Source organism: Alternaria ventricosa (genome assembly GCF_023758065.1).
Source record: "Alternaria ventricosa strain BMP 2768 chromosome Unknown scaffold_12, whole genome shotgun sequence".
Lineage (NCBI taxonomy): Eukaryota > Fungi > Ascomycota > Dothideomycetes > Pleosporales > Pleosporaceae > Alternaria > Alternaria ventricosa.
Window position 1 is genome coordinate 479,872 of NW_026055692.1, and position 27,969 is coordinate 507,840.

The 27,969-nt window shown below is 53.4% G+C and overlaps 13 protein-coding genes across 13 annotated transcripts; 7 read left to right on the forward strand and 6 right to left on the reverse strand.

The window, feature by feature from the left end:
- Positions 1-359: 359 nt before the first annotated feature.
- On the reverse strand, positions 360-1,776 carry J4E93_007037 (uncharacterized protein; the record flags this gene model as incomplete). The annotated part of the gene is made up of 2 exons (XM_049344947.1): positions 360-1,604; positions 1,660-1,776. 2 exons carry the CDS (start codon positions 1,774-1,776, stop codon positions 360-362), a joined length of 1,362 nt encoding a protein of 453 aa, XP_049197872.1.
- A 407-nt stretch (positions 1,777-2,183) lies between these two features.
- Positions 2,184-4,211, forward strand: J4E93_007038 (uncharacterized protein; the record flags this gene model as incomplete). The annotated part of the gene is made up of 6 exons (XM_049344948.1): positions 2,184-2,236; positions 2,284-2,364; positions 2,424-2,896; positions 2,944-3,214; positions 3,265-4,066; positions 4,119-4,211. 6 exons carry the CDS (start codon positions 2,184-2,186, stop codon positions 4,209-4,211), a joined length of 1,773 nt encoding a protein of 590 aa, XP_049197873.1.
- A 411-nt stretch (positions 4,212-4,622) lies between these two features.
- On the reverse strand, positions 4,623-6,132 carry J4E93_007039 (uncharacterized protein; the record flags this gene model as incomplete). The annotated part of the gene is made up of 3 exons (XM_049344949.1): positions 4,623-5,418; positions 5,474-5,903; positions 5,961-6,132. 3 exons carry the CDS (start codon positions 6,130-6,132, stop codon positions 4,623-4,625), a joined length of 1,398 nt encoding a protein of 465 aa, XP_049197874.1.
- Positions 6,133-6,915: 783 nt separating this feature from the next.
- On the reverse strand, positions 6,916-8,002 carry J4E93_007040 (uncharacterized protein; the record flags this gene model as incomplete). Its single annotated transcript, XM_049344950.1, has 4 exons — positions 6,916-7,125; positions 7,172-7,300; positions 7,352-7,568; positions 7,620-8,002. 4 exons carry the CDS (start codon positions 8,000-8,002, stop codon positions 6,916-6,918), a joined length of 939 nt encoding a protein of 312 aa, XP_049197875.1.
- Positions 8,003-8,421: 419 nt separating this feature from the next.
- J4E93_007041 (uncharacterized protein) lies at positions 8,422-9,607 on the forward strand (the record flags this gene model as incomplete). The annotated part of the gene is made up of 4 exons (XM_049344951.1): positions 8,422-8,463; positions 8,515-8,958; positions 9,017-9,086; positions 9,150-9,607. The coding sequence occupies 4 exons, from the start codon at positions 8,422-8,424 to the stop codon at positions 9,605-9,607; spliced, it is 1,014 nt and encodes a 337-aa protein (XP_049197876.1).
- A 391-nt stretch (positions 9,608-9,998) lies between these two features.
- J4E93_007042 (uncharacterized protein) lies at positions 9,999-11,755 on the forward strand (the record flags this gene model as incomplete). The annotated part of the gene is made up of 3 exons (XM_049344952.1): positions 9,999-10,027; positions 10,088-10,716; positions 10,782-11,755. 3 exons carry the CDS (start codon positions 9,999-10,001, stop codon positions 11,753-11,755), a joined length of 1,632 nt encoding a protein of 543 aa, XP_049197877.1.
- A 78-nt stretch (positions 11,756-11,833) lies between these two features.
- J4E93_007043 (uncharacterized protein) lies at positions 11,834-12,737 on the reverse strand (the record flags this gene model as incomplete). The annotated part of the gene is made up of 3 exons (XM_049344953.1): positions 11,834-12,129; positions 12,181-12,627; positions 12,677-12,737. The coding sequence occupies 3 exons, from the start codon at positions 12,735-12,737 to the stop codon at positions 11,834-11,836; spliced, it is 804 nt and encodes a 267-aa protein (XP_049197878.1).
- Positions 12,738-13,056: 319 nt separating this feature from the next.
- On the forward strand, positions 13,057-15,439 carry J4E93_007044 (uncharacterized protein; the record flags this gene model as incomplete). The annotated part of the gene is made up of 3 exons (XM_049344954.1): positions 13,057-13,138; positions 13,201-14,595; positions 14,646-15,439. The coding sequence occupies 3 exons, from the start codon at positions 13,057-13,059 to the stop codon at positions 15,437-15,439; spliced, it is 2,271 nt and encodes a 756-aa protein (XP_049197879.1).
- Positions 15,440-15,469: 30 nt separating this feature from the next.
- On the reverse strand, positions 15,470-17,139 carry J4E93_007045 (uncharacterized protein; the record flags this gene model as incomplete). The annotated part of the gene is made up of 2 exons (XM_049344955.1): positions 15,470-16,875; positions 16,923-17,139. 2 exons carry the CDS (start codon positions 17,137-17,139, stop codon positions 15,470-15,472), a joined length of 1,623 nt encoding a protein of 540 aa, XP_049197880.1.
- Positions 17,140-17,652: 513 nt separating this feature from the next.
- On the forward strand, positions 17,653-18,902 carry J4E93_007046 (uncharacterized protein; the record flags this gene model as incomplete). The annotated part of the gene is made up of 2 exons (XM_049344956.1): positions 17,653-17,882; positions 17,960-18,902. The coding sequence occupies 2 exons, from the start codon at positions 17,653-17,655 to the stop codon at positions 18,900-18,902; spliced, it is 1,173 nt and encodes a 390-aa protein (XP_049197881.1).
- Positions 18,903-18,988: 86 nt separating this feature from the next.
- J4E93_007047 (uncharacterized protein) lies at positions 18,989-21,496 on the reverse strand (the record flags this gene model as incomplete). The annotated part of the gene is made up of 4 exons (XM_049344957.1): positions 18,989-19,230; positions 19,287-20,350; positions 20,439-21,343; positions 21,398-21,496. The coding sequence occupies 4 exons, from the start codon at positions 21,494-21,496 to the stop codon at positions 18,989-18,991; spliced, it is 2,310 nt and encodes a 769-aa protein (XP_049197882.1).
- Positions 21,497-24,185: 2,689 nt separating this feature from the next.
- On the forward strand, positions 24,186-25,430 carry J4E93_007048 (uncharacterized protein; the record flags this gene model as incomplete). Its single annotated transcript, XM_049344958.1, has 4 exons — positions 24,186-24,423; positions 24,476-24,966; positions 25,020-25,089; positions 25,147-25,430. 4 exons carry the CDS (start codon positions 24,186-24,188, stop codon positions 25,428-25,430), a joined length of 1,083 nt encoding a protein of 360 aa, XP_049197883.1.
- Positions 25,431-26,150: 720 nt separating this feature from the next.
- J4E93_007049 (uncharacterized protein) lies at positions 26,151-27,895 on the forward strand (the record flags this gene model as incomplete). Its single annotated transcript, XM_049344959.1, has 3 exons — positions 26,151-26,400; positions 26,454-27,413; positions 27,465-27,895. The coding sequence occupies 3 exons, from the start codon at positions 26,151-26,153 to the stop codon at positions 27,893-27,895; spliced, it is 1,641 nt and encodes a 546-aa protein (XP_049197884.1).
- Between the last annotated feature and the right edge of the window lie 74 nt (positions 27,896-27,969).

The following is a 27,969-nucleotide window of genomic DNA, read 5'->3' on the forward strand; positions in this document are numbered from 1 at the left end:
ATTTGTTTGGCGTGTGGCAGTGATTGGTGCGACGCAGAATCGGGTGCTTGTGGGATTTCGCGAGAAGCTTCAACGAGGCAATCACGCTAGCCGTTTCCGGCGAAAATGTATGACGAGACGCCATATGATACACACAACAGGAAGTCGCATCCTAGAACCCTCAATCCTGAATACTTTCACTTTCGGTCACACACTTTTGAATTGCCTACATCACTTGCTGATTCCTAGGATGCTGATGGGCATTTTGTCTTGCCCGGGTATCTACTCTGTTGGATGACCTGCAAGGCTACGAAAGGACTAAAGGCAAGAGGATGCCCCATGCGTCACAGTCCGAGTCCGAATACACTTGTCTTCATGAATTACTGATGCCTCCAGGGCACCGCAACGTCGAACGCATCAGCCACCCGCATGGCCGAGACGACGCAGCCTTCCAGGAGGACCATACCGTTCCAACACCAGCCGCCCACGAGCCACACATTGTCCTCGCCATTCCTCCACTGTGGCACTGACTTGTCATCTGTGTCGAAGTTCGAGCGCTTATCAAATATGGCATTGACGATGCGCTGGCTCTCCGGGCTGCGAAGAACGCGCGTGAACCGGCTCCGCTGAGCAACGCATTTCTCATCGAGAGGGGTGCATGGGCAAGTGGTCACTACCACGCCACATGGTTGGACATGATGCGATTCGGTCGTGTGCGTACCGGAGGTTGCCGTGTTGAGGTGGATGAGTTGCGCGCCTTTCTTATCGATCTGCCTGGCATCGCTTCCGTGGAGGACTGCCCAATCCGTATGCACCACACTTTCCACGACTGCAGTCGGTATGCGCTGCATGTGGTGTTGGAGGGGTCTGAAGATACGGCCGACGACGTCTGGGGCGACTGCAAGAATAACTTTGTCGAAGAATTCCGTTTTCTGAGCGTCTGACCCGCCCTGAGACCAGGTTATCCGAACGCCCTTTTCAGAGGGCTCGACGGCTGTGACGGTAGCCTCGAGAGTAACATCGATACCCTTGACCAGGCGGTCTTGTACCCCTCCTACGCCATCTGATACAGTATAGTGCGGTGCGCCATGGCTCCTCCGCTTGTACTCGATGATATCGCTGGCAGGAAAGGCGAGTAGCGACTCGTGTGGACAAGTGGATACGCTCGATAAGAGAGGGAGGAGGTAGTAGGTAACGAAGTAGGTCGGGCAATATGTGCGGTCCAGGTACTGCTGCATAGTCTCGCCTTGTCTAGGCTCGAAGAAGAAACAGCAGAGCGCGAACCACGAGTAGGCAAGCGTCAGGTATAGCCATTGCATCAGGTACGAGGACCTGCTAACTCTGCTCGGTCGGGGCGCCATCTGGTGGAGATTCGACGCATGTGTGAAGTACGACGTATCGCGGCGGCCAGTCGCCAAGGCCTCGGGGCTCCCATCGCGGCATTTTGCAAATTCGAAGAGGAAGGGCTGGGAGTTGTATTCGATGCGCAGGTAGTCGTACAGAGCCTTGAGGTTGTTGTAGTAGCCGCCCGCAAACGCGCGCATGGGCAGGTCCACGCGGGTGGAGGCGTCGGTGGCTGCATCGGGGATGGAGATGGAGGCGGCGTCTAGCGAAAGCGTTTTGCCCTAGAATTACTTTTGTGAGTACAGTCGCGGATAGAGTGGGTGTTAGGCGGCCTACCGACTCGAAGACCCTGACCGCGTATCGTTGACGGACATCGTGGAACAACAGGTTCGCGCTAACCAGTCCTGCCAGGCCTGAGCCTATTATTGCGACCTTCTCGCGTGGCTGCTCCATCTCAGGTAGTCGTGGACGTCAGCGGTGTGGAGCTATGGTGTTGTTGATATTTAGGGCATGACGTGCAAATCGTCGCATGTCCTCGGCTGCTGGCCCGCAGCAGTCTCAGAACAGGCATCGTCCGTCTCTACCCAATTTGATAGCAGACATCAATTGGCGACGGCATCGTCGCCGAGGCTAGGCTTAAATGAAGCAAGGTACATGGAGGAACATGTGCCCGTCGGAGCGTCGCGCGTCCTGTCTTGATGTCATCCTTTAGATTGGGCGTCTTGATTGGTTGAGGGAATATCACCGACGCGTCCCTTGCATGCGACATCCAGCAGTGCACGCGATATGTACGACCCTAGACTCTAGAACACCACTTTCCTGTAGACGTTGTAGATATCCTTTCTTGATTGATCGTGGAAATGGCAGGCACCGACAAGCTTCCCGTGATGCGAGTCGCCGTCATTGGGGCTGGGTACGCCACCCTCTCAACAAAATTATCACATGCTAACACCTTAGAAGCCCGGGCGGATTGACAACTTTAAAGACATTGCTAGAGGCGTCGACACCTGAGCGACCGATAGAGGCTGTTTTGTTCGAGGCGTAGGCATACTCCACCCGACCCGAGCGGGTTTACCAGCACATGACCTGACATCCTCCAGCGAAGACAACATCGGAGGTACATTCCACTACCGTGCTTATGAGAATGCTGAGCTGGTATCCTCAAAGCAATTGACGACCTTCTCCGACCATCGCTTCCCTGTGTCAGCACCAGACCACATTTCGCTCCCACAATATGTCGGCTACTTGCAGGACTATGTGGACAAATTTGACCTACAGCCGCTCATGAAGATGGGCTGCAGGGTCAACAAGATCGAGCCTATATCGAAGTCGATCGATCGGAAGTGGAAGCACCGTGTCAGATACGTCGACAAGAACAGCGATGGGGAGGAGCGCGCTTTCGATTGTTCACACGTCGCTGTCTGCACTGGATTGCATGTCGAGCCCAACATTCCGAACATCCCGGGAATTGAGAATGTTAAGGGAGAGGCATTCCACTCTTCGCAGTATAAGAAGCGAGCACAGCTGACAGGCAAAGATGTGCTCATCATGGGCTGTGGAGAGACTGCCATGGGTATGCTATACGCTGACGGAAACATGAGCACAGGCTAACATGCGTAGATATCGCTTACGAAGCTATGAAGGGCGACGCAAACTCAGTCACCATGTGCTTCAGAACGGGCTTCCTTTCCTTCCCCAAAGCGCTTTCGCGTTTCAAGGTCTTCGGCAAGCAGTTCAAAGGAGGCCTGCCTATTGACGGTCTCATCACCAATCTCTTCGAGACGGCCTACGTGCATCGCGCCATAGCTGCGAGTCGCTTCCGTTGGTTTGTATCGGACTTTGTCATCAAGCGTGTGTTGTGGTTCTTGACTGGCACACAGGCGGGCATGAAGTGAGCTTCCCCCCAGGTACGGCAAGCGAGCATACACTGACCTCATATAGTCAGCATGTTGGTGCATTACCACACGACAGACTGGGCAGAGCTTTCGTCTTCCTAAACAAGAGCAGCAAAGCGATGCCATATCTAAACCGGCCCTATAAAGAGAGCCACCCTCTCGCGTTCCTCGGCAACGGTTACGTAGACCCACCCGAAGACGCACAGTCGAAGAAATGGGTAGACACATGCACATTCCCGGAGCGCATAGACGAGACCGGGAGAGTGATATTCGAGAAGCGCCCCGACCGTAAAGACTGGAGACGCATGAAGGACACGGAGGTACGACCAAACTGCGTAGTCTATTGCACCGGCTACAAGCAGTCGTTCTACTTCCTTGATCCATCATACCCCACAGCAGCCGATGCCACCATTCGCAACATCGTCTCGCCTACAGATCCTAGCATATCCTTCATCGGGTTTGTACGACCTGGTGTTGGCGCCATTCCGCCCATCGCTGAACAACAGGCCATGTGGTGGACAGCGCTCATCACCAATCAAATGGCCATGCCTACAGATCCCCCGCACTACCATCTCTTGGCTAAAGAGACCTCACGCATCAAGTACGGTGTTGACCATAGCGCATACATGAGCACTCTCGCGAAAGACTTTGGTGGCGCTCCTGGGTTGCGGGAACTGTACATGGCGCACGGGTTGAAGGTGCTCCTGGTCTACTGCTTTGGTGCGAGCTTCGTAACTTTTTACAGGCTTGTCGGACCTTTTAAAAGCGACGTTGCTCCTAGCATCACGAAGACTGAGTTGGCGGAGACTATTCTTCGCAGAGGCATTCTCGGCAATTTGTTCTTCGGGGTAAGCAATAAGCAAGCGCATTCTCGTAGTTTGCGTATTAACGGCTTCGCAGGTGATACCAATGCTCTTCTATGGGTTGATCAACTCCACGGCCTGGATGCTCGAGATGGTGGGTCTTATTCCGGAGGAGAAGCCGGTTGTTTGAGAACGGCGTGGCATTCAAGTCATTGGAATTTATCTCGTTGGCATGAAGATAGCAGAGTTCATCGGGGGTGGGGGTGGGGGTAACAGGGGGTGGGAGATATTCGGTAACGGTGTTTCATCAGGTTGTTCGTCTGAAATGGTCGTCTCTATATGCCGTGGGTGTGCATGGAGACGGCCACTTCAGACGAACAGCCTGACGAAACACCGTTACCGAATATCTCCCATCCCTAATGTGCACAACCAAAGTACCCTCGCGAAAAGACCCCTTGGGCTCGAGCGCGAAAGACAGAGAAGAGTTCATCGACGAAAGTGAATGAAATGTAAAACTGTTTGCAATCGTATGATCATCTTCATTACGGTGCTGACCGAGGGTATCTCTCAAACCATGTCTAACTAGCAAATAGAAAACCACCTACGACGAGTTACTGTTGTCCGCGCACGAGAAAGCCGAATCAATCGACCCATCCTTGTACGCGTCCATGATCTGGACAATGACACCGTACGTACCGCCGATCGTCAGGAAGACTGAAATACCGATCAAGATAACATGCAGCGCATACATGATCTTCTGCCACCAGTTCCCCTTCCAGTAGCCCTGGTGATCGTAAATCCAAAGCCACCCAGGCAGACCCAGCGCCAACGGCGCAAACGCCACACTACCCGCCAGACTAAGCAGATAGTTGAAGATGGGCACGCCAGACGCGATGAGGAAGCTGACAACCGTCATACCCGTGACGCATCCCAACCACGTACCCCAATGAACCGGCGAGTTAGCCTGAAGATGTTTCGAGTTCCTCAGTATGCGAACGAAGATGTATTTCGCACTAACATGCACATATAACGCGCCACTAACACAAAGTCCAATAAGACCAATGCCGTACGCGACTTTCTTCACCATGGGTCCTGCGCTGCCGAGAGAAGGCGACGCAACCCACTTCCCGCACCACTTGTACACGACAAGGCTGAAGGAGAGGTACGCGGCGGTGACAAGGCCCATGCACCAGTTTACAGCTTTGCTGAATTCGCGCGGGTTGCGCATCTCGGACATGACGGGGAGGAAGGCGGAGGTGCCGGCGCCGGAACAGAAGATTGTGCTGGCGGCTGTGATGCCTGCGGCGAAGGTGGGGTGACCGATTACGTGGTAGCCGAATTCGTAGGGCCCGGATTGGGGGGCTGCGGCGGGGCGGTCGAGGGTTGTTACTCCGACGCTGTTGGGATGGGTTAGATATGTGGCTTTGAAGGGCTGAAGAGTGTTGGACTTACACAACGATAAACACAGCGACGAAAACAGAAATGAATCCCGCCCACGTAACCCAAGCGATCTTCTCGAACTTGCGTACACTCGCACATGTACCCACCATGATTGCCGCGATGATGGAAAAGTAGTTTGTGCAGAGGGAGTGGTTGGATAGCGCGTTGAGTGCTGTCGATACACCCACTATACCCGATGCCGCGACGATGATGAACGCAACGAGGAAGAGGACACCAGTGATCTCTTTGACGATGCGGCCACCGACTAGCTGGCCCATGTCGGCGATGGAATGACAGCCTGGGTGGTTGTTTCGGAATTGGCCTTGGACGAGGGCGCACCAAGTGTTGAGAGCTTGCCAGCCGAGAACGTTGATGGCGCCGGGGAAGGCGCCGAGCGTGTACATTGCGCTGGGGATTGTAAGGACTCCTGTCGCGAAGATGACTACATATCGATTGTTGTTAGCGGGATGGTCGTGGATTGGATAGCGACGTTACTCACGCTTCAAGAAGATGACTGCGGTGTGAACCCAAGACACCGTTCTGAAGTCCTCATATCCCTCTCCTCGCTTGAAGATCTCGCCATCGTTCTCGAGGTCAACCTTTCCGTTGATACTCTCTGAGCTGGTACTCGGTGCGGGCGCAATGACATCGTCTTGCTTTTCAGCCGACATGATGGCGATGTCGTCAGGTAGTTGTGCTGTCGACCCGGATTGAGTAACGAACAGTTGTTCAACACTTCAAGTATCGGTACTTGGGTCACTGTATATATATCCGTTCATGTACGCATGCCACGCAACGGCCCTATCCTTGCCAGATGCAGGTGCCCTGGTAGAACGTTGATAACCCGCGTGGTAATCAGCACGCCAACGCGGTATCTCTCAGAATCCGGGGCAGGAGTGGATCTTGCCAGCCCGCTCTGCCCCGTTGTTTTGGAGGTTGATAGTGGCGAGAGAGCGGTGCGGGCGTCTCCATCGGCTACGCGATTCAGGCGCAGGGGTGCCTCCAATGGTTACCCCGGTTTGGGGGAAGGGTCGCCTGGGGATCATCGTTACTCCAACTGATTACGGAGATGAGCAGCGGAGGATTCGGTGCGGCGCGTGGATGCTTCGTGGCTTGGGAGGGGGTTGGAGGCGGTCGATATGCCCGATTGCGGGTGGGGTGTTGTTAGCGTTCACCCTGCAGTGGCTCGTTTGGCAGTTGCCGGTGGCTGCGTATGACGGCGGTTCCTGCGCGGGGCTTCTAGAACGGCGTTCATGCGGAGCTAGGTGGCGCATGTTCGTGATCTGACTATATTGTAGATGCAACGCACTAGTGGTGATGTTGTCTCTGCCGTGCTAGTGACAGCTAGCTCGTAGTTCGCATTAGGCACTGCTGCGTTGCGTCTTCGCTACCATCTGCAATGGACGATCTCCGGAAAAAGCAAAGTCGGAAAATAAAAAATGTCATCAAATTGTTTAGTTAATCGGGGACTCCTTCAGCTTGAGTCCCGCTTCAGATGGCATGAGCGCTCCCTCGGGCGGCGGGTTCTTCTTTCTGAACTCATCCGCCATCTCCTCCATCGTCACAAACTCAACGCCTTCATGCTTCTTGAAGTGCTCGATCAACCTCTCATGCATCAGCAGCAGATGTGGCCGCCCAGATACATCAGGGTGAATTGTGATGGGCTGCAGGAGTGTTAGACGAGTTCTTCAGGCAGTTCGGGATACTTACAAAGATGAACTCGTCGTATTCGCGGTAGAAGTAGTCGAAATGGTCCCTCCATAGGTCCTCGGTATCTCGCGCATTCACGAAACCATGGCTGTTCTTCGAAGCCTTGATGAACATGTGAGGTGGCAGGTCCTAGCATTCAGTGTGAGTAATGTGTTATATGCTTGTAGCATTCATACTTACATCGAGGTACCAGTTGGCAGGAATCTCAACTAGACCAGTCTGTTGGCCTGCAACGAGTGGCTTCATCCAGTCCTTGGCCTTCTTATTGTAGTCGATCTTGGTCCAGGTATCTCCGGTTCTCAAATAGTAAGGTTGACAGTCGTGGTGGCTCATGCTGTGATCGTACTCAATACCGTATGAGAGCAGCAGTTCGGCACCTTCGCGGCTTGTTTCCCACCTAACGAAATTGTCAGCGTACCGTCTGCAGCGGTGATTCTCGAAACATTACCATGGCGCAACACTTCCTCGAGGAGGCTTGCCAGCAAACTCAGTCAACATGCGGTACGTCTTGTCTAGCACGTGGTGTTGCTGTTCTAAGCTCATATCGGAGGGGTTCTCGTGACTGTAACCGTGAAGGCCTATCTCATGCCCAGCATCGCGTACTGCTGCCATGTCTTCCGGAAATGTCTCCAGACTATGACCCGGAATGAACCATGTGGTCTTGATGTCGTACTTCTTGAACATCTTCAAGAGGCGCTGCGTACCAACCGTGCCAGCGAACAGACCACGCGATATGTCGCTGGTGCTGTCTTCGCCGCCATACGACCCGAGCCATCCACATACCGCATCTACATCAACACCGTACGAGATGAGAACGCGCTTCTTGCCCATGATAGCTGTAGTGTGAGAGTGATGATGGTCTGTTGATGCACTTGATCAGATCAAATGAGGAGCTGTCAGTCGGATGGATTCGTGTGGGAACAGTCAGACCGAACTGCCCACACGGGACTACTTCCTCTTAATGCCATGATGCCGAACCTGAGAGCTATGGCGGGGTAAGTGGGATGTAATGATGCTGGACCGACGGCGCGCTTGTCTATTTCGTCATTGGATGCGCCAGCTGCCGCTGCCCCTCGCTTGGCCTTATCGTCGACCCCAACCACCTCCAACTCTCTCAAGCTCATCTCCAACAACTTCCGAAAACGGTCCTACACTCTCCAAGACGCGTTCGCATCAAGTCACGATGACGATAAGCAAGGTATTGAGTGTAATAACGCAGTGCGCACCTTTGAGTGTATCCATGTTCAATCATGGACATGCCTGATAAGATGCGCGCCGCACAGATTGTAGAGGTATGGTGACGTCATAAAATCCTTGAGATTACTTCTAACAAAGTCTATCAGTATGAGAAACCGTATCAATTGTGTGAGCGAGCTGTGCCTCGATGCGGAGACAATGATCTTCTCGTCGAAGTTTACGCAGCCGGCTTCTGTCATTCAGATCTCCAGGTCTGGAATGGCCAATTTCCGGCGGCGCTTCCCATGATACCATCGCACGAGCCGGCTGGAAAGATTGTACAGATTGGCGCGAAAGTGCAAGGCTCATGGAAAGTTGGAGATCGCGTTGGCGTTCTCAACTACAAGAATGCTTGTGGACAATGCGCAGGATGTCGACAGCATGGAAGACGAGCGAAACGTCCTGATCCTCGCTTCTGCCAGAGCAGAATTGTCGCTGGCTTCAAACACGACGGCGCATTCGCAGACTACATGCTGGCAGATCCTAACACCACTGTGCATCTCCCTGATGGAGTTTCTTTCGAACAGGGAGCGCCGTTGATGTGTGCTGGTGTAGGTCCATCTCTTGTCGACTTCGCTCGCACGTCATCATTGCTAACAGCATGAAAAGGCGACGGTATGGGGCGCGTTGCGAAAGCTGAGTCCCCAGATTCAGCCAGGTGATGCCGTAGCCATAGTAGGTATTGGAGGGCTTGGGCAGCTTGGAATACAATTTGCCAAAGCCCTTGGTTACCGGACGATAGCCATGGACAACCGTGAACAAGGCCGTCGGCTTGCGCTCGACTTGCCCGACAACCTGAGACCTGATCTAGTCATGGACTCAAGCGCTAAGAATGCCGAAGAGAAGATACTAGAGTTTACTTCAGGCGAAGGTCTCGCGGGCATCGTAGTATGCACAGATTCGATACCAGCCAACGCGTGGTGTCTTCAGCAACTGGGCAACGGCGGTGTTATGGTCCCGCTAGGTCTACCAAAAGACAGCTGGAAGTTTGACTCTGAAGCTATGGTATTCCATGAGCTCACCATAAAAGGCAGCTATGTCGCTAGTGCGGAGGAAGTTGAGTCCATGCTCAAGGTCGTAGCCAAGCACGGCATCTCGTCTCATTTGACCGTGCTGAGCTTTACGGAGATACCCAGTCTCATAGAAAGATACCAGCATGCATCTATGAAAGGCCGACTAGTAATCAATATGAAAGGATAAGCCTCCATTCGTCCGGGGATGAGCTTGTTCTTATGAGCAGACTTAGAATCTTACGTGTCTTTTACCTGTCTTTTGGACTTTGGTCTGACATTATGAAACTTGCAATGCAGACCCTCAAAAACGCGAGGTTCTGGGTACTTTCTGGTACGTTATCGAATCGAGTTCGCCACGAGTTGGGGTCATTTGGAGAGCCTCAGGCGTGATCTCTTAGTTTGTTTTGTGGGACCGCCGACCCACTTGCTCACCATTGGTCAAACGGTACGTAAGGACATCCCATCTACCTGAATATGGTCAAAGTCTTGCGGCAGAGTATACCGTTCAGCAAATTCTTATATTGACTGTAGGTATCGTAGCATCCAATTCACACTGCCGCTGCACCTACGTAACCATCATGTCTGTCTTTTTCGATTCGCCTCTAAGGTCAGTACCAAACACTTTACTGTTCAAATCGAGAGTGTGCGCATATTGACGGTACTTCAGTGAGGATCTTGTACGGGTTGGGGACGCAGAATCAGTACTACAAAGCATTGGCATCAATAATGGCATACCAGCACACGAGTCTCGGGACTACCACCAATTACTAGCGGCGGTCCACGATGTGGCGGAGCATGTACTTCAACTTCCCGACTATACAGCACATACCGATACCGAAAGATATCCACGAGGACGAATCCACCGACCATCAGCAGAAGAGCAAGATTTCGGCAATGCTTGGGCGCATAAGTTCCAAATACGTGGCAACCCACAAGGACAATTCCTCCAAGGAAAGACTGTATGTCTCAAAGACAACATTGCAGTAGCCGGAGTACCGCAGTTCTTCGGAACAGACGCCATCCCTGCATGGACACCCGATTCCGACGCCACCGTAGTTACCCGGACGTTAGATGCTGGTGCTGACATCGTGGGAACGACCATATGCGAAAACTTCTGCAACTCCACATCGTCATTCACTTCAGCGCAAGGTACCGTTCACAACCCGTATGCGAGAGGGTACTCTGCTGGCGGCAGTACGTCTGGTGGCTGTGCAGTAGTCGGCGGCGGTTTGGTAGACATCGCAATTGGTGCCGACCAAGGCGGCAGTATTCGCGTTCCATCGTCATTTTGTGGGTGTAAGTACACCATGACTGTTGCGTATCGCGCCATGATGTAGTGCGAAGCTGACAATCTACACAAGGTGTTGGACTAAAGCCAACGCATGGCCTTGTTCCCTACACTGGTATATCCAGTGGCGACGCTGTCAGTGATCATGCTGGGCCCATAGCAAGATCAGTACGCGACGTTGCTTTGTGTCTTGACGCAATCGGCGGAAGGGATGACTATGATGACCGTACGCTTGGTGCGCCAACCCATGGGTTTAAGCAGTACACAAAACGTCTCCAGAGCTCGGTCGCAGGAATGAAGATTGGTGTTCTCAAAGAAGGCTTTGAGCACCGCCTCGTCAACGAAGACGTCAAATCAACCGTGGAAAAAGCCGTTCAGTCCTTTGAGCAACTGGGTGCTACCGTCGAAGAGGTCTCATTACCCCTTCACCTAGAAGGGCCGGCCATTTGGACCATCCAACAGCGGATCGCAGGTACTTTCAGCATGTTAGGATACGCCCACGGTCGGAGAGGACTATTCTCAACAGCCTACGAAGCAGCGCGACAACCATGGACGAACGAAACATTCCAAAAGCTTTTTCCATCTACGAAGAATACTATGATCAACGGCCTCTCGCTGATGCAAAATTACCCGGGCCTTTACGCGAAAACCATGAATGTGGCCCAACAGCTCCGCGACGCGTATGAGAAGTTATTCCAGGAGTACGACCTTATCATTATGCCGACAACGCCTTTCGTAGCACCACCCAACATAGATTGGAAGCGCGGGGAGGATGCGCCGATAGACGCGCTGAAGCCAAGCATGGGCATCACCATCAACACCGCTATTTTCGATGTAACGGGGCATCCGGCCATGTCACTTCCCGTAGGTTTTGCTCCTTCGGGTGTTGATTCTGAGGTCAGCTTGCCGGTTGGTATGCAGTTGGTCGGTGGTCTTTGGCAGGAACAGAAAATACTAAATGCGGCTTTTGCCTGGGAGTCAGCGAACGACTGGAAACAAATCGGCGTGCGACAAGATCAAGAGTCGAAGCATGCTACGAAGCTGTAGAATATGTCATCATTAGAAACATTGGAATATCAGCTTCGCTGATCATGCGATTTATACCATCATTGCGATATCATTCAATCAATTTATCGTGTAGCCACCATCTACAACCAATGCATGCCCTTGGATGAAAGACGACTCTGCCGAACACAAGAAAAGCACTGCATCAGCGACTTCATCTGGTGTGCCCATCCTCTTCATAGGCGCTATCTCGATAGCCGGCTTCAAGGCTTCCACCATAGCTGGCGATGTTGTAGTCATGGGTGTCTCGATAACACCGGGACAAACGCAATTTATGCGTATGCCATCATCGGAGTAGTCGATAGCATTCGCGCGTGTCATGTTGATGATGGCGCCTTTTGAAGCGCAGTATGCCGCTGCAATGCTCATTAGCAGAGGTTTTGCATTTCACGAAACGGTGAACGTACCAGCACCCGGCCTCGCTACGATGCCGAGCTGACTAGCGATATTGACAATAGAACCCCTCTGCTTGGGATGCTGATCAAGAGGCTGCTGCTTCAACATGTTCCTCAGCTGCGCACGGCAACTAAGCCATGATCCCTTATAGTTGATAGCATTGAGTCGATCAAAATGTTCGGTCGTCATCTCTACAGCTTTGATAACATCGCCACCGAGCACGCCAGCGCAATTGACTCCATAGTCGAGCCTCTTGAACTTGGAAAAAGTCTCATCGTTGAATGAGTCGACGAACTTCTCATCAGCGATGTCGCCAGCTCGCTGGAAGACCTGAGCGGAAGGGTTGATGCTCAGGATAGAGTCCCTGGTCTGCTCGAGCGTCTTCGGGTTGATGTCGGTGATGGCGATTCGCGAACAGCCTGAACGGGCGAAACCCTTGGCTACTGCGGCGCCAATGCCTGTTCACTATGAGCATGCTATAACAACATTGCATGAAATACAACCCACCAGTTCCTCCAGCGCCTGTGATGACGGCTACACCTGGGAGTAATCTTGCAAGTGATGCCATATCGCTATCATGTGGCGGTGAAAGCGTGATCTACCAAGATACGCGCTCACTGATTGACTTGAGGCACGCATGAATGCACTCAAGATTTGTTAAGGGATAGCGTACCGACGCGACGTTCTGCCGGCGATACGTTCGGCGGCCATCCCGTCGAGTTCCGCTATCTTGGAGTAAGCGTTCCACCTACTCCGAAGATACGCCTTGCGCTAACCACGGCGCTATTTACCCCGCAGACCTAATTGGCCGAGGGCAAAACCTTGAAGTAAAGACCAAGACCCACCTCGCTCCAATTCACCTCCAACTCCAACAATTCTCACACCACATGCACGGACTCGCTCACGTTTGTACCCATTGCTCCAGGAGCTTCAAGCGAGCAGAGCATCTGATTCGCCATACTCGTACACGTTCGTGCCTTCAACTAAGTGACTCCACGATGAGGGCGTCGTCAGAACTGATGTCAGCATAGATACCAGAGAGAAGCCGTACTCGTGTCGATGCGGACAAGCGTTTACACGACGTGACCTGCTTACTAGACATTGGCGCATCACGCACCATGCTGGCAATCCTGATGCAGAGTCGACAACGTCGACTGAAACAGCGACGACAATAGACGCACCCGCTTTGAACGTCCCCAGCGCTGGGGCCGTCGAGGCGCATCTCGTCCCGCAGGTCCACGCAAGTCAGCTTGATTTGCAACATCCTCCGCCAACGTACCAGGAACTCCAGCCGGCGCCGCCATATCGCGACGAAGGGTTTGAAGATTTCCGTGACTTTGTAAACTTCATCGACGGTGTTGGACTATCCGCTCAATGGACGCCTGAGTACGATTTTGACTGGATGCGACTAGGAGAACCTCGTCAGGAATCTCGGCGACACTCCCGAGAGCCAGAAAATCAGCCCTCCTCCCCGGGCCCAGAGGACATCGGCACGCCTTTCAGCACGTGGTTACCATCAGCTCCAGCTGACGATGAGGTCCATTTGCGATCCAATGCGCAGGATGGCGAAAAGAGAACGAGGAACGGGACATACAATGTAACGGATGAGCACCGAAACTTCCTGGTATCCCTGCTTGAGAGCTTTGCTCCTCCTATCGCCGACTTCCAGATCCCTTCCCGACATACGCTTACTAGGTATATTACCGCGTTCTTTGGTGGCTTTCATTCGCACTTCCCGTTCATACATGCGCCAACTTACAAACCGTCATGTTCGCCTCTGGAGTTGACACTGGCCATGTGTGCAGCTGGTGCACAGTATTGCTTTGAGCGAAGAAGCTCCGAACGTCTCTTTCGCGTATCGAAAGCCATTGTCTTCGAACGCCTGCGGCAGGAAGAGTCGCACTTCGGCCCACAAACTCTTTCCTTCATCGCTTCTACGAACATATGCTCGCCGGAAGCGCATTTCATTAGCAGACGCACAGGACCGTGGGCGCCTTTGGATATGGCGAAGACCCTTCTTATCCTAGTAGGGTTTGCGACGTGGGAAAGAAAAGATCTACTCCAGCAAGCCTTTGCGCTTAGGGGCCTGCTAGTGCAGTCGCTTCGAGATATTGGTCTCAAGGAAGAAGAGCCGCCCAGGAACATATCGACCTCTAGAGCAGCAATGTGGGATAACTGGGTACAGCGCGAATCGTCCAGGCGAACCAAGCTGGTGGCCTTTTGTTACATAAACGTGCATAGTATTGCATACAACATTCACCCTCTGCTTTGGAGTAGCGAGCTTCATCTGCGACTTCCTTGCTGTACGCAAGAGTGGCAAGCCAACAGCGCCGCGCAGTGGGCTGCGCTACAACGCGATGGACGAGAAGACCACATGCCTTTCCAACAAGCGTTATCGATACTGTTGCAAGGGACGACGAATCAAGGTAGGCTGCTCCACCGGAAGAAACATCGAACGTGTATTGACATGCTTCAGAACTGGTGCACCCTATCCCGAGCCCGATCGGCAACTACATCCTTCTCCATGCACTGCTCCAACGGATCCACGTGGTCAGGGAGCTCTCCTTCCCCGCCACATCACCTGCAACAATCTCATCTGCAGAGCTACAAGTGATCAGCCGCGCTCTCCGTGCATGGACTTCACTCTGGCAACAGACTCCAGAATCAATGCTCGATCCCAACAACGAAAGCGGACCCATCCCTTTCACATCAAGCGCATTGTTGGTGGTGGCTTACGTGCGGCTTTCGCTCGACATAGGACCTTACCGCCATCTAGAGTCGCGCGACACCGACGTCATCGCCAACGGCTTAGCGAATCTTCCAGACATCGAGCGCAACGACAATATACTATCAGCTCTGTTGTATTCAACCCATGCACTCAGTATACCCGTCAGGTTAGGTATCGACAGGGTCGCGCGCAGTCAAGCATTCTTCTGGAGCGTTCAGCATGCCATATCGAGCTTCGAGTGCGCAATCTTCCTCGGTAAATGGCTATGCTCTATTCCTCGTCCATTCCGCGAGGAGTCCTTGTCGCGATCTGAGCATCGCATTCTTCACTGGGTTCGCTGTATCATCAAGGAAGCATATGCGGTGATTGACTTTGAGGATGCTGAAGAGACTGATGGTTTCTTGACAGTACCCAGCGAGCCCTTTGCGCTTGGTCTGGCTGTGCTGAATATTTGGTCAAGGTTCTTTCGCGGTAACACGCAGTGGCAGTTTGTTGTCAATCTCGGGTTGAGCTTAGAGAAATATATTGCCAAGCTTGCTTGAACTACATGTTTATTCGATACTCAAAGCCCCTCAGACCTTATCATTATGCATCTTCTCATCATGAGCCTTGACACTTTCCATAACCTCGCCATCCCCATCAGCAAAAGCCCTATCACCGAATGCAATGGCAATCTCCTCAAGCGAATGGTTCGCTGTCTCAACATAGTAGAAGTGCGCCAGGCCTGCGGAGAAGAGACAGAACCCTGCGATGACAAGGTAGAAGTAGCCACCAATACCTGCAAAAGCGTCCGGCGAAACCATGCCGATGATGAAGTTGAATACCCAGTTGGACGTCGTCGCGAGCGCCATGCCCTTGCTGCGGCTACGGAGCGGGAAGATCTCCGCGGGTAGCAGCCACGGCATCGGGCCCCAGGTGAAACCATAGACGATGTTGTATAGCATGATAAAAGCGAACTGTCCGTTTGCGCGGGTCATAATGGGCATGGAAGCTTCCGTGAAGGCGCAGACGATGCCGAGAAGAGCGGCCATGAGGACACCGCCAAGGATGAGGAGCGGCTTGCGGCCCCAGCGGTCGGCTAGCCACCAGGTTGCGACAGTGGCTGCGGTGTAAGGGAGCGCGTTCGCGGCGGTGTAGAGAAGGGACTTCTCGTCTGAGAACCCCGCGCTGGAGAGGGTGGAGGGGAGGTAGAAGGATATGATGTTTATGCCGTTTAGCTGGGCGAACATTTGCACTGTCACGCCGACGATTGTGCGTTTGCGGTAGCGGGTGAACATTTCCATCCAGCCAGCTTTGCCGAGTTCAGCTTCGTATACGACGGCCTCTTGGATCTCGAGAAAGACCTTTTGTACGTGCGGGGCGTCGGTATCGCCGCTCGAATGGAGGTCTGCGACTGTTTGAAGGCTTTCTTGCATGAAACCGTTGTTGGCTAACCATCTTGGAGTTTCCGGGAGGAAGAATGACATGACCACCAAGATGAACGAGAGGATGATCTGGATGATGAAGGGCCCCTGCCAAGATAGCGCGTCCGGAAGCATGAAGTGGAAGCCGTAGTCAACCCAGCACGACAACATGTACCCTGCAATCAAGCATGTGTATTCGATGCCGACCATGAGACCTCGAGCGTGGGGTGCCGCAATTTCAGTTTGGATGATGGGGACTGTCATGGACAAGAAGCCGACTCCGAAGCCCTGGATCGTACGTCCGACGACGAAAGTTGCGAAACCTGGAGCGAAGATCTGGATAAAGGCGGAGAGGAAGTAGATGAGACCACCGAGACGGACAGTCCGCTTGCGACCGATCATGTCTCCAAGGCGTCCGGCGATGAGAGCACCCACAGCAGCGGAGGCTTGCAGGCAGGCAACGGAGATTCCCGTGATGGAAGGATTCACGGCTGCTGTACTGCCATCTGCGCCACCGTAGTCGCTGAAGAAGCGTCTGACAAATACGGGGTTGACCAGTAGGCCAGACATGATGCCTAGTGGTGTCAGTGTTGTTGGTCAACATGCGAGTACCCGAACGCACCTGAGTTGTAACCAAACAAGGCATCACCGAGACTGCCAAAGCCACATGTTGCAAATAACAACGCCTTGCCCTTGATGGGATACCTAGCCGTGATCTTCTTTGGCTTTAGCCTGCTTTCAAGCCATCCCTGTTCAGCAGCGACCTGTCCAGCTATTTGCGAGGCACGTTGCTGGATGTTGGCGCTCTGACTGGCAACCGAATTACTGCGGGCAGCCATGTTTTCGACCAGTGTAGAGAAAGATAAGAGTAGAGAAGTAGTGCGTGCTATGGAGCACACGGAGGAGATGCGGTGGGATGATGGAGAAATCTGGGGAAGCCTGACAGCTTTATCGTCCCCAGATTTTCGCAGTGGAGCGCATTCGGCATCATCGCGTGTAGTCAGGCCATGTTACGGTTCCGGTCCTAACGTTGGCCCTGCAGCGACGAAATTTGGTCGGCATATGCTAGTGTGTTTCTCGGGAAGTTGATCAACGCTGTAGCGCTAAGGGATGCTTTACCAGCCAATCAGAAGCGCTCTTCTCACGAGCCGCGGAACCGGTGCTGGGGCAGAAAACTCCGGGCTGGCGGCTCCGACTCGTGCACATCGGAAGGTCAGCAGCCTGCATGAGCCGCCGGAACCGTACTGCAGTCGCTCTCACACTTGGGTAAGAACGCCTGGCCGGTGATATAGTCAGGGCCTCAAGATAGAGACATCAATTCTAATCATTGCTGTACACTGTTTTTCACAGTCATGTCTTTAGCTGATGTTCAAGAACCCAAGAATTCCTCTGGATCTTTGACGTCGCCTGAGAACCGACTCACAGCGCCAATGAACACGTCCTTCATCCTGAGCCCATCGAGGCAGTTCTCATACGAGGATGGGCCAGTTCCGAGTCTTCCAACTCCTAGGTATGTTCGCGTAAGGATTGTGGCTACCGGTCTTTGTGGTTCTGACGTACGTATCGCCCGCTGTGGTCTGCAGTGTGTTCGTCAACGTTGACGGCGATCTAGGTACATTACTGGCAATTTGGGCGCATAGGCAGGTATGTAGTCGAAAGTCCAATCACCCTCGGTCATGAGTCTGCTGGTATTGTCGATGCTTGCGGATCAGATGTCAAAGGGCTGTCCGTGGGCGATCGCGTCGCATTGGAACCTGGCGTAGGATGCAACACCTGCGAGACATGTCGAAGCGGCCGATATAACCTATGCGAATCGATGCAGTTCGCTGCTACCCCTCCCTACAATGGCACGTTATCGACCTTCTACTGCCTACCCGAAGAGTGCTGCTACAAGCTGCCGTCACACATATCCTTCCGTGAAGGTGCCCTCGTGGAGCCGCTAAGCATAGCTGTGCATTGTTGCGGACTCGCCGGGAGTCTTCAGGGCAGGTCTGTAGCGGTATTCGGGGCTGGGCCTATAGGCTTGCTGTGTTGCGCTGTGGCACAGGCTTTCGGCGCTGCGAAAGTCGTGGTTATTGACGCAGTGGCTCCCAGGCTGAGCTTTGCGACCGACTTCGGTGCCGACGACGTATACATGATGGAAGCTGGGTTTCCAGAAACGAATGCTCAGAAAGTTTTGGAGAAGGCTGGGCTGGATGCAGGGTTTGATGTTGTGATCGATGCAACAGGAGCAGAGCCATGCATCAACTGTGGTGTAGCTGCATTGAAACGCGGTGGAGTCTTCGTTCAAGCTGGGCTGGGCTCTCCCAATATCGCATTTCCAATCGGCCAGATTTGCGACAAAGAAGCTACGCTCAAAGGAAGCTTTCGATACGGACCAGGAGACTACAAGCTTGCCATCCAGCTACTGGAGTCCAATCGTATTCAACTAGATAGTCTTATTACTCATGAGTTCGCGTTTTCAAATGCGGAACAGGCTTTTCAGAATGTTGCGGATAGAGTCGGCATCAAGTCGCTCATATTTGGACCAGGCATCGATAGGGCGTTCGCAGAGGGTCGCACCGAGCAGCACACGCGTGTGTCTGATCTCCCGAGGCTCTAGTGTATGATGCGCTGAACACATATCGCAATCACGAAATTGCTCGAATTGAGACGCGTGCCCACCGAAGAGTGTTTGTGATGCGACAGCTAGAATTGTGGCTCGTTCCAGACGGAATCCCAAAACCAGTATAGGCCATTGCCAGTAACATCAACACCGTTATCATCGCTGATCCAGTCCAGCTCGCCTTCGAGGTTGAAGTCTCCGGTGCTAGCATTTGTCCAATCATTGTGTTCGCTAGGCAGGTGATTCATGCCACCGTCGTTCGTGACCCATTGCGGGACATAAGCTGTGTCGTCACGGGAGACGCTGTCGAGGGCGGCGGGAAACACTGTGAAAAGTAGGTGATTAGATTCGTACGCAGCTTCGGGGATGCATCAGTCTTACCTCTCTGTACTGACGCCATGCTCTCGTGAACGCGCTGCATGCTGTCAACTGTACTCTGTTGCTGTCTGTTGTGTCCACTCGCTGGCAGTTGCGTCGGCAGACGAAGGGTATCTTCGACAGACATCTGCGCAGTCCCGGTATGCGATCTTGTCATATCACTCTCGCCAAAGATCGCATCTGCTTCTCTGCGCAGTAGCATCTGGATGACGTCTTTGAGGACCGCATTACTCTGCATCGAGAGCTGTGTCCTTTTGCCGAGTAGCTCTTGCAAGCGAAAGATGCGTGTGATGGTCCTTTTCACTTCATGTGCTCTGTCCGAGAGTGGATCGGACAGCGCCAACACAGCCATGACCATGGCGGAGTTGAACAGATTGATAGCCAAGAAAGCTACCAGGTGGCTATCAGTAGCTAGTTGAGAAAGCCGTGGTAATTCAGTCACCTTCGATGTTCTCAACGCGGCGTCCCACCATTGCTCCGTGCTCGACATATGGCTTCTGTTGAGCGGGCTGGACTCATGAACCGCATGAAATGGGGATTCGGTGTTCGTAAGGCTTGCTGGAGATAGTGTGTTACCATGCCCGCTTTCCGGTTGCGTCCTGATTAGGCGGTCCACTTGTTTTGCGATTAACGGGCGATTGAAGATGATAAGGAGGTTGTCAAATGTAAGCTGAAGGGACAACGCCTGCAGCTGGTGCACCCGTGCGGTGCGTGATTGATCCATACTGCAGTCGGAGGCCACGTCGAGTAGAAGATGAGGCGGCAGACGTCGGCGCCACGCCCAAAGCTTCTCCGTCACGTCCGTGATCTGATCAGTGTATTGTGGTCCGCTCGGCCGTTCGTTGGGTCCCACCGCCCGCATCCCGAAGATGGTCTCGATGATGGGTGACGCGATAAGGTAGAGTTTGTTGAGCTCTCGTTGGTAGGACGAGTAACATATTGTTAAGTCGGCCTCTGGGGGGTTCATCCCTCTGAAGTAGGGCGACTCGCATACGTCAATCGGATGGTGTGTATTGCAGTCCTTCTCGTTGATGCCGATCGGTCGTCCGTACGTAATGGAAGCGAATCTGGTCAAGTTAGCTAATGATGCTACAGTGTCCGAGGAGGCTCAGACTGTACTGAGTTCCTTCGTATCTTCAGGGAGGGGCGCATTACCGGTCCCATGTGTAGATAGTCCACCAGACTCTTTTCCTCTCTTCGACATAGTGAGAGTCGCCTCGTAGCGGCTGGCGGTGGAGGCCGATGGCTTGTGCCGTTCGAATGGTTGCGCCTAGTAACGCAAAGGATAGATTAGGCTTCCCATGGTAGACATAGTAGGAGCCGAGCAAGATACACGTCTGAACAGACGAGATGGTACTCTGGTCCATCAGTTCCGCCAATTGGGAACCCGCGCCTTGAACGAGGGACTGCGACCAGGCGTGCCAATCCTCGCCTGGAAAGTCCGGATCCACGTCCTTCTTGTGAGACTTGTACCATGCTCCCATTCCCACAACTGTAGATAAGAGGAGAAGGAATGACTTCTGCGACGGATAAGCAAGGCCATCCTTGATAGAGTCGAGTTTTGGCCGGAATCTTGGCTCATAGATGACCAAGCTAAACCAATGCACCGAGTCGAAGTACTCTTCCAAGAGTGCCCGCATCATGTCGATTGGCGGCAGAGAATGACCGAGAATAGCCGCTATAGGGCGTCTCTGAGTGCGATCCAGACGAGACGCTGGGGCTCTACCATAGACATTGCCGCCCGGTATAGCTGATGTAGTCCGGCTCAATGTTGGCTGATTTCCCAGTCGGTAGATCTGGTGCGCAATATCCATGGCTGAGTTGGCTTCACCTTCTGCGATACTGGCACGCCTGCTCTCATCGCGACTGTTGCTTTCCGGATCTATAGTTTGATGCGTACCTTCATGACGCTGAATTGGAGCCTGCGGTTGCTCATGTGAAGCTTCGCTGGAGGGGCCTTGGGTGCGTCTCCTCTTCGGTGCGCGTGGAACTTCGACATTGCTTACAATGCATTCGACGTTTGCTCGAATGCAGAGCGCGCAAGGGCGCGATGTGTCGCACTTGGATACTCAGTCGGCGGCGCGCGTGACAGGCGGTGGGAGGGCGTGACTGACTCGGCTCTTGTTGCGACGACACCTCTCACACGCCTTGCTGACCCTGGTGGGTAGCTGACGCCCGGCAGCGGCATCAAGAGTCGCCGGGGGTGGTGCCATGGATGATGTTGCGATGGAACGGGTGAGGGCGCGCACGCGTCAGGCACGCCAGGTCAGCTGCGGAGCTCGGCGAGGTTTGCACCGTCGCCGTCGATGCCGCTGCCGCTGCACCCTCGCGTCTTTTCCGCCCACCACTGGCATTTTCATCGCTTTGCGTGTCGCCGATTGCGCTTGACAGCTGATGAAATACGCAGTAGTAGACAGCTTGCGCGTCTGATTCTCTCCGTCGTTCCGCCTCGATGTTACAGATCCAGCGCCTTCACCAGCCCTATCAGGTCAGCACCAACAATCATCGGATATAATACCAAACCGCTTTCTGATGCCACTGAGTGTGATCGCGGTCATGGAAAGTGGTCAAGATGGAGACGCGTCATCCGAGGTCTTCGTGGACGAACAGCCGCGTGCAAAGCGACGGCGAACATCAGAACAGCCTGCTCGGGAGGTGGGCTTGATGCGAAGCGTTCCTGGTGACAAGTTCACGGGCTTCGTGGGCAGTGCAAGCGGCATCTTCTTCATTAGGTCAGTCTATGGTGCGATCCGACGCTCTGCGGTACCTACAGACGGCGAAACGCCCGGCAGCGATATCGTGCCAGGCGAAGACGACCATCTCTCTCTAGTGCAACCGAATTCCTCTGGACGCTTATGGCGAGAAGCTGAGATCTCACACGGTCATACTTCTCGCATCCCGTTTCGCGACCTGATCGCTTTTTCTGGGAGCTATTTTGCCAATTGGCATCCGTTCTACCCCTTCGTGCACGCCCCGACCGTGCTAGAGTACTTCGACTGCTGTGCAAGAAATGGCTTTCCTGATCATGGTGCTTCAGAAGACCTACAGCTGGTGATAGTGCGTTCGATCATGTCCATCTCGCTTGCAGACCATCGACAATCGCCAGGGCTACCGAGTACTCGGCATCCTGCCTGCATCGTCTTTCCATCGTATGACGCTGCTGTAGATAGCCTCCGGACGATACTTTCTCGTCCCACGACAATACTCACATTACAAGCCGCACTCAGTGTGCAGCTCTTCTTAGTTTCCATGCTTCGCTTGAACGCCGCCTCCCGTCTTGGAGGGCTGATTATGCGGATGGCTGTGCAACTAGGCCTTCATCGTTGCCCAGCCAGATTTTCGACCTTCACATCAAGCACAAAAGAGCTTCGGCAACGCGTCTTCTGGTCACTTTATGCTGTTGATCGGTTTCTTGCCCAATCAATGGGCCTCCCACTCGGCCTGCCTGACGACGATATCGACGTCTGCTTTCCCCTCGCGGAACACCATCTGCAGACGCGCGTCGAGCCTCGTAAGTTGGGTGATGTTTCTTTTGTGCTATATCTCACAACCTGCAGGTCGTGAACTCCAGCTGCTGCACCTGGTTGCCCAGCAAGCCAGGCTGCGTGGCGAAATCATCGAGTTGCGCAACAAGTCGCTACACTACGTCCAGCATGATCCTGACCGAGCGACATCGATCATAGCTAAACTTGGCGAATGGTGGAACGATGTTGAGAACTACATCGATCCGGACAGCCGATGTGGCGTTTCTCCTTACGCGACTGCAGTATTGACACTACTTAGACATGAGTTGATCATCTCGCTGTATCGTCCCGTCTTAGCTACCGGTAGTAAAGATGTCGCTTACAATGCCGCCTTACAACAGTGCATCAGTTCTGCGCGTAGCATCATTACTACTTTGCACACCGCTATCCAGGGGAAAGACGGGTCTCAGCCGTATCATGACCAATTGGCTCTCCTTTGGCCCTCCTGCACCTGGGCTGTATGGATCAGCACATTCATCATGTTCTACGCCGCCCACGAGGGCCGAATTGACCACAGCGTCGTCATAAGGTAATCAATACGCCGAAATCGCGTTATCTCAACTAACACGTACGATGAAGATTCGCTGATAAAAGTCTCGACATACTTCAAGACCTCACGCTACGCGGCAGTGCTTGGCCTGAAGCAAGCTCGGCGGCCATTCGCGACTTACGGGCTCGAATGCTGCAGAAGTCTGCTCACATGGTTTCTCGATACGATTCAGAGGTCGCTGGAGATGCAGCCCTTTCTCAGAAAGATGAAATGAACTTACGTTCAAGCCTGCACGAGCAATCATTACCTACCCGCAATGACGATCCAGATCAAGTCGGAAGCCAAAGGAGGAACGACATCGAGCCTCATCATGACGCGCAGTATCCTCCTCATAATGCAACATTCAATTTCAGTGCGACGAGTAACCCAAACCACGATGCGACTTTCCTTGAGCACAACAGCTACTGGAACATCTTCGTTGGAACTGAGGGTGCCAACGCTTCGTCAACAGAGTACTCCAACGGCCTAGACCCTTTCTCTGGCTTCGATATCCCATTCTGGTTCGATCAAGAGCAGCATTGGGATTTCACATAGTTTCAAGACTCAGGATAAAACTGAGTGCTGGTTATGGCGGTATTGCTTGCAGAGCGTCGGACTTTGTTTGTCCGCCTCCCCCGCACTTGCCCTCATCTAGCGCATCTGTGGCAAGGTCATCGGCAAACCCATCGTGTGCGGACTATGAATATGGGGTTTCTTAGTCCGGATTATGAGGCTTAAAAGATACTGCGCATAGAACTCAAGAGATATCAACTCAAGTGCTTACCGCCGTTACGATCGCTCATTAGCCGTTACTCCCTGTCCCAACCCAACATTTCAACAGCCACCAACATGCGCACGCACTCTATTGCGACTATGGGCGCCGATGGCATCGGCCCTGAAGTTGTCAATGCTGGCGTACAAGTATTGAAGAAGCTGGCACAACTTGACGGCAAATTCGGACTGCACTTTGAAGACTACGACTGGAGTTCTGAGACCTATAAGAAGACAGGCCAATATATCCCTGATGGAGGATTAGAGAAGCTCAAAAAGCATGATGCGATCCTGTTCGGTGCTGTAGGTGCCCCGGGTATGTATCAGATGCTGAGTCTTACGCAATGTTGGTACTGAACTTCTGACAGATGTACCTGACCACATCTCTCTCTGGGGCTTGCGGCTCGCGATTTGCCAGACCCTCCAGCAATATGCGAACGTGCGACCCACCAAGATCTTTCGGGGAACCTCATCGCCTTTGCGCAACGCAGAGCATGGCGACCTAGATTGGGTTATCGTACGAGAGAACTCTGAAGGTGAATATGCAGGGCAAGGAGGCCGGTCGCATAGAGGCCAGAAGTGGGAGACTGCTACGGAGGTCTCCATCTTCACCCGCCATGGTGTAGAACGACTTATACGCTTCGCCTTCGAAACAGCCCAAAGCAGGCCGAGGAAACAGATCACAGTCGTTACTAAGAGCAACGCGCAGCGCAACGGCATGGTTATGTGGGATGAGATTGCTGCTGAAGTTGCGAAAGACTTTCCTGATGTCAAGTGCGACAAGATGCTCGTCGACGCCATGACGTGCCGGATGGTACTTGATCCGAAATCGTTGGACACGATAGTTGCAACAAACTTGGTGGGTAACACAGCGTACGGTGTATTCACCTCGGCTCTGACTGACTCGTCCAGCATGCGGATATTCTTTCCGATCTCGCAGCCGCACTGGCAGGCTCCATTGGCATCGCTCCTACCAGCAACCGTACGTATTCTTCATTTCCACATGGTTGCATCCATTGCCCATGCTAAGTGCTACCAGTGGACCCCACACGCCAACATCCATCCATGTTCGAACCGATTCATGGCTCGGCTTTCGACATTACCGGCAAGGGTGTCGCAAACCCAGTCGGAACCTTTTGGACAGCGTCTGAGATGCTTGCATGGCTAGGCGAAGAGCAAGCGGCAAAGAGGTTGATGGAAAGCGTCGAAGCTATCACGGAGCGAGGCATTGCCACGCGCGACCTGGGAGGCAAGGCGTCGACAAAGGAGGTTACTGACGCGGTCTGCGCTGAGCTAGAAAGCATCTACGGTAAGAGTCAGTAGAAACCAGGGTCGTGATGGGGTGGGCCTGATGATGCGGCAACGTTAGCCGCTGGCTCCAACCTGGTGGAGCGGACGTTGTCCGGTCAAAACCTGACTCGTAGCCGATGGGATTGTCCTTTAGGCCTACAACGCCATGTGCCAGCTATCGCGATAGCTTCAAACGCCATATTGTAAAGTTCAGAGATCAGCAACACCCGTCCACATCCGCGCATGTCGATCGTGGCTACGTTACCTCTGATGAAGCCACCACTGCCACGAAGCCATTGTTGGGACCTTATGTGAACTCTAAAGCAGAGCCTCTGCCGATCTCTTGTTTCCCCTATGCGGTCGCACACCCAAAAGAGGCGACGATTGACAGCATCTCCATCGGTCGCATTAACCCGAGCCATGCTGGCACCACTAGCCGTCTGCAACATGAAGCAGTGGATACCTGAGCGACCAACCCGGAGCTAGCCCCCGCATCCTACCATCCTTCCCCGCACACCACCGAATCATCATTCCCTGTATGCAGTTGCCCAAGCTCAACTGCCGTGGGAATAAGGCATCCCCCACCACCACCACATTATAGTGTCCGTCGCATCTTCGACAATTTAGGATTGCTTCCACGCTTCTTCCATCCATCTGCTGTGCGATCTAGATTGCTCCTTTGCATATCGTTTATCCTTCCACGTGTGCTCCCTCGCGCTACCATTCCAATCACACCGCGGCCATAGAGTTACCATGCCTTTGGGTATACTCCAAGACTACAAGCTCGAACATGTCCCTGGGACAGCTCCGTTAAGCGAGCTTGGTCGCATTGATCTCGAGATCTCGAACGATGTTGATCGCGGGCTGCTGAAGCATGATCCTACTGGGCAGATTGTGCTGGTGCCGCAGCCTTCTGATTCGCCGAACGACCCCTACAATTGGCCAAGATGGAAGAAGGAGATGTTCACCGTCGTCATCGCATATGGATGCGGCGCTGTAGGAGGTAGGCTCGCGACATCAAGATACCACATACTGAGCTAATTGCATGTTTCGTAGCTGTCGGTCCGCTGCTCACACCAGCTTTCGTGCCCCTGGCAGAACAGTTCAACGTCCCATTACAGAGATTCACTCTGGGTTGCAATGGGTCCTGTATTGTCGCCATCGCAGTCGGCAGTCTCATCTGCAACACCTTAGCCGTCAAAATCGGGAGACGACCAATCTACCTCGCAACCACGGTTGGCCTGGCGGTGTCCTGTTTCTGGGCTGCGGAAGCTACCAGCTTTCCCTCTCTGGCGGCCGCCCGAGCAGTCCAAGGACTGTGCATGGCGCCGTTCGAAGCACTCATCCCAGCATCCGTCGGAGACATCTGGCATGTCCATGAACGCGGATTCCGAATGGCTATCTTCAACCTTGGTGTTCTCGGTGGTATCAACCTAGCGAGTCCGATCGCTGGATCCGTCATCCAATACGGCTCTCACCGCATCGCATTGCACGCAATGGGCGGCGCTTTTGTCATCATGCTCATCCTCATCATCTTCTTCATGCCCGAGTCCGCCTACCACCGCCACGACGTCATCAACATCGACACGAGCTCCAAGAATGTGGAAAGTGACGCGGTTGAAAAGGAGAAGTCAGCCGAGCGCGTCGAAGACTATGCGGTCCAGTCGTCCGTCTCTTCCGAGGCCCCATACCCTTACGTCAAGACTCTCATGCCATGGTCTGGTTACTGGGATCACGTCTCCTTCTGGCGCACATTCCTACGCCCCTTTGTGGTGATCATGAGCCCGGTGGTCATGTGGGCAACCTTGCTCTTCACCATCTGCGTGTCCTGGCTTGTCTTGATCTCCATCACGTTGTCGCAGATCTTTTCCGCGCCACCATATAGTTTCTCCGTGAGCGCGGTTGGCGCGACGAACCTGTCCTCGTTCGTGGCGTCGTTGTTGGCCACGCTGGTAGCCGGTCCGATCATCGATGGTGTGGCGAAGTGGATGTCGACACGCAACAAGGGTACTTTCGGTGAGTACAGACGACCCAAGCTGTGATTACGAGCAACTGACAATGTCTTAGAACCTGAGTTCCGTCTCCCTGTTATGATAACCTACCTAATCTTTACCGCAACCGGCTTCTTTGCTTGGGGCCAATCACTCCACAACCGCGATCCGTGGCCCATCCCAGTCATCGTCTGCATGGGTCTGATCAACCTGGGTGTTCAGTTAGGAACTACCGCCGTCGTAACCTACGTCTCTGACTGCCATCGCGAGCAGGCCGCCGAAGCCTTTGCCATCATGAACTTCGTCAAGAACCTTTTCGCATTCGGCCTGACGTTCTACGCCAATGACTGGATCGCGGTACAGGGTGTGAGGGACGCGTTTTATGTCATTGGTGGAACCACTGTCGCTGTCACACTTTGCACGATTCCAATGTACATCTACGGCAAGCGTGCGAGGAGTTGGGTGAAGAGATGCGGAGTACTCGATAGTGTTCTCAAAGCCGAGTAGAGGATCAATCGTGCGACGAGAAGAGCCTGCGTGTCTCGTGAGCGTTTCACAATGTATTCCAGACTGTAGAATGT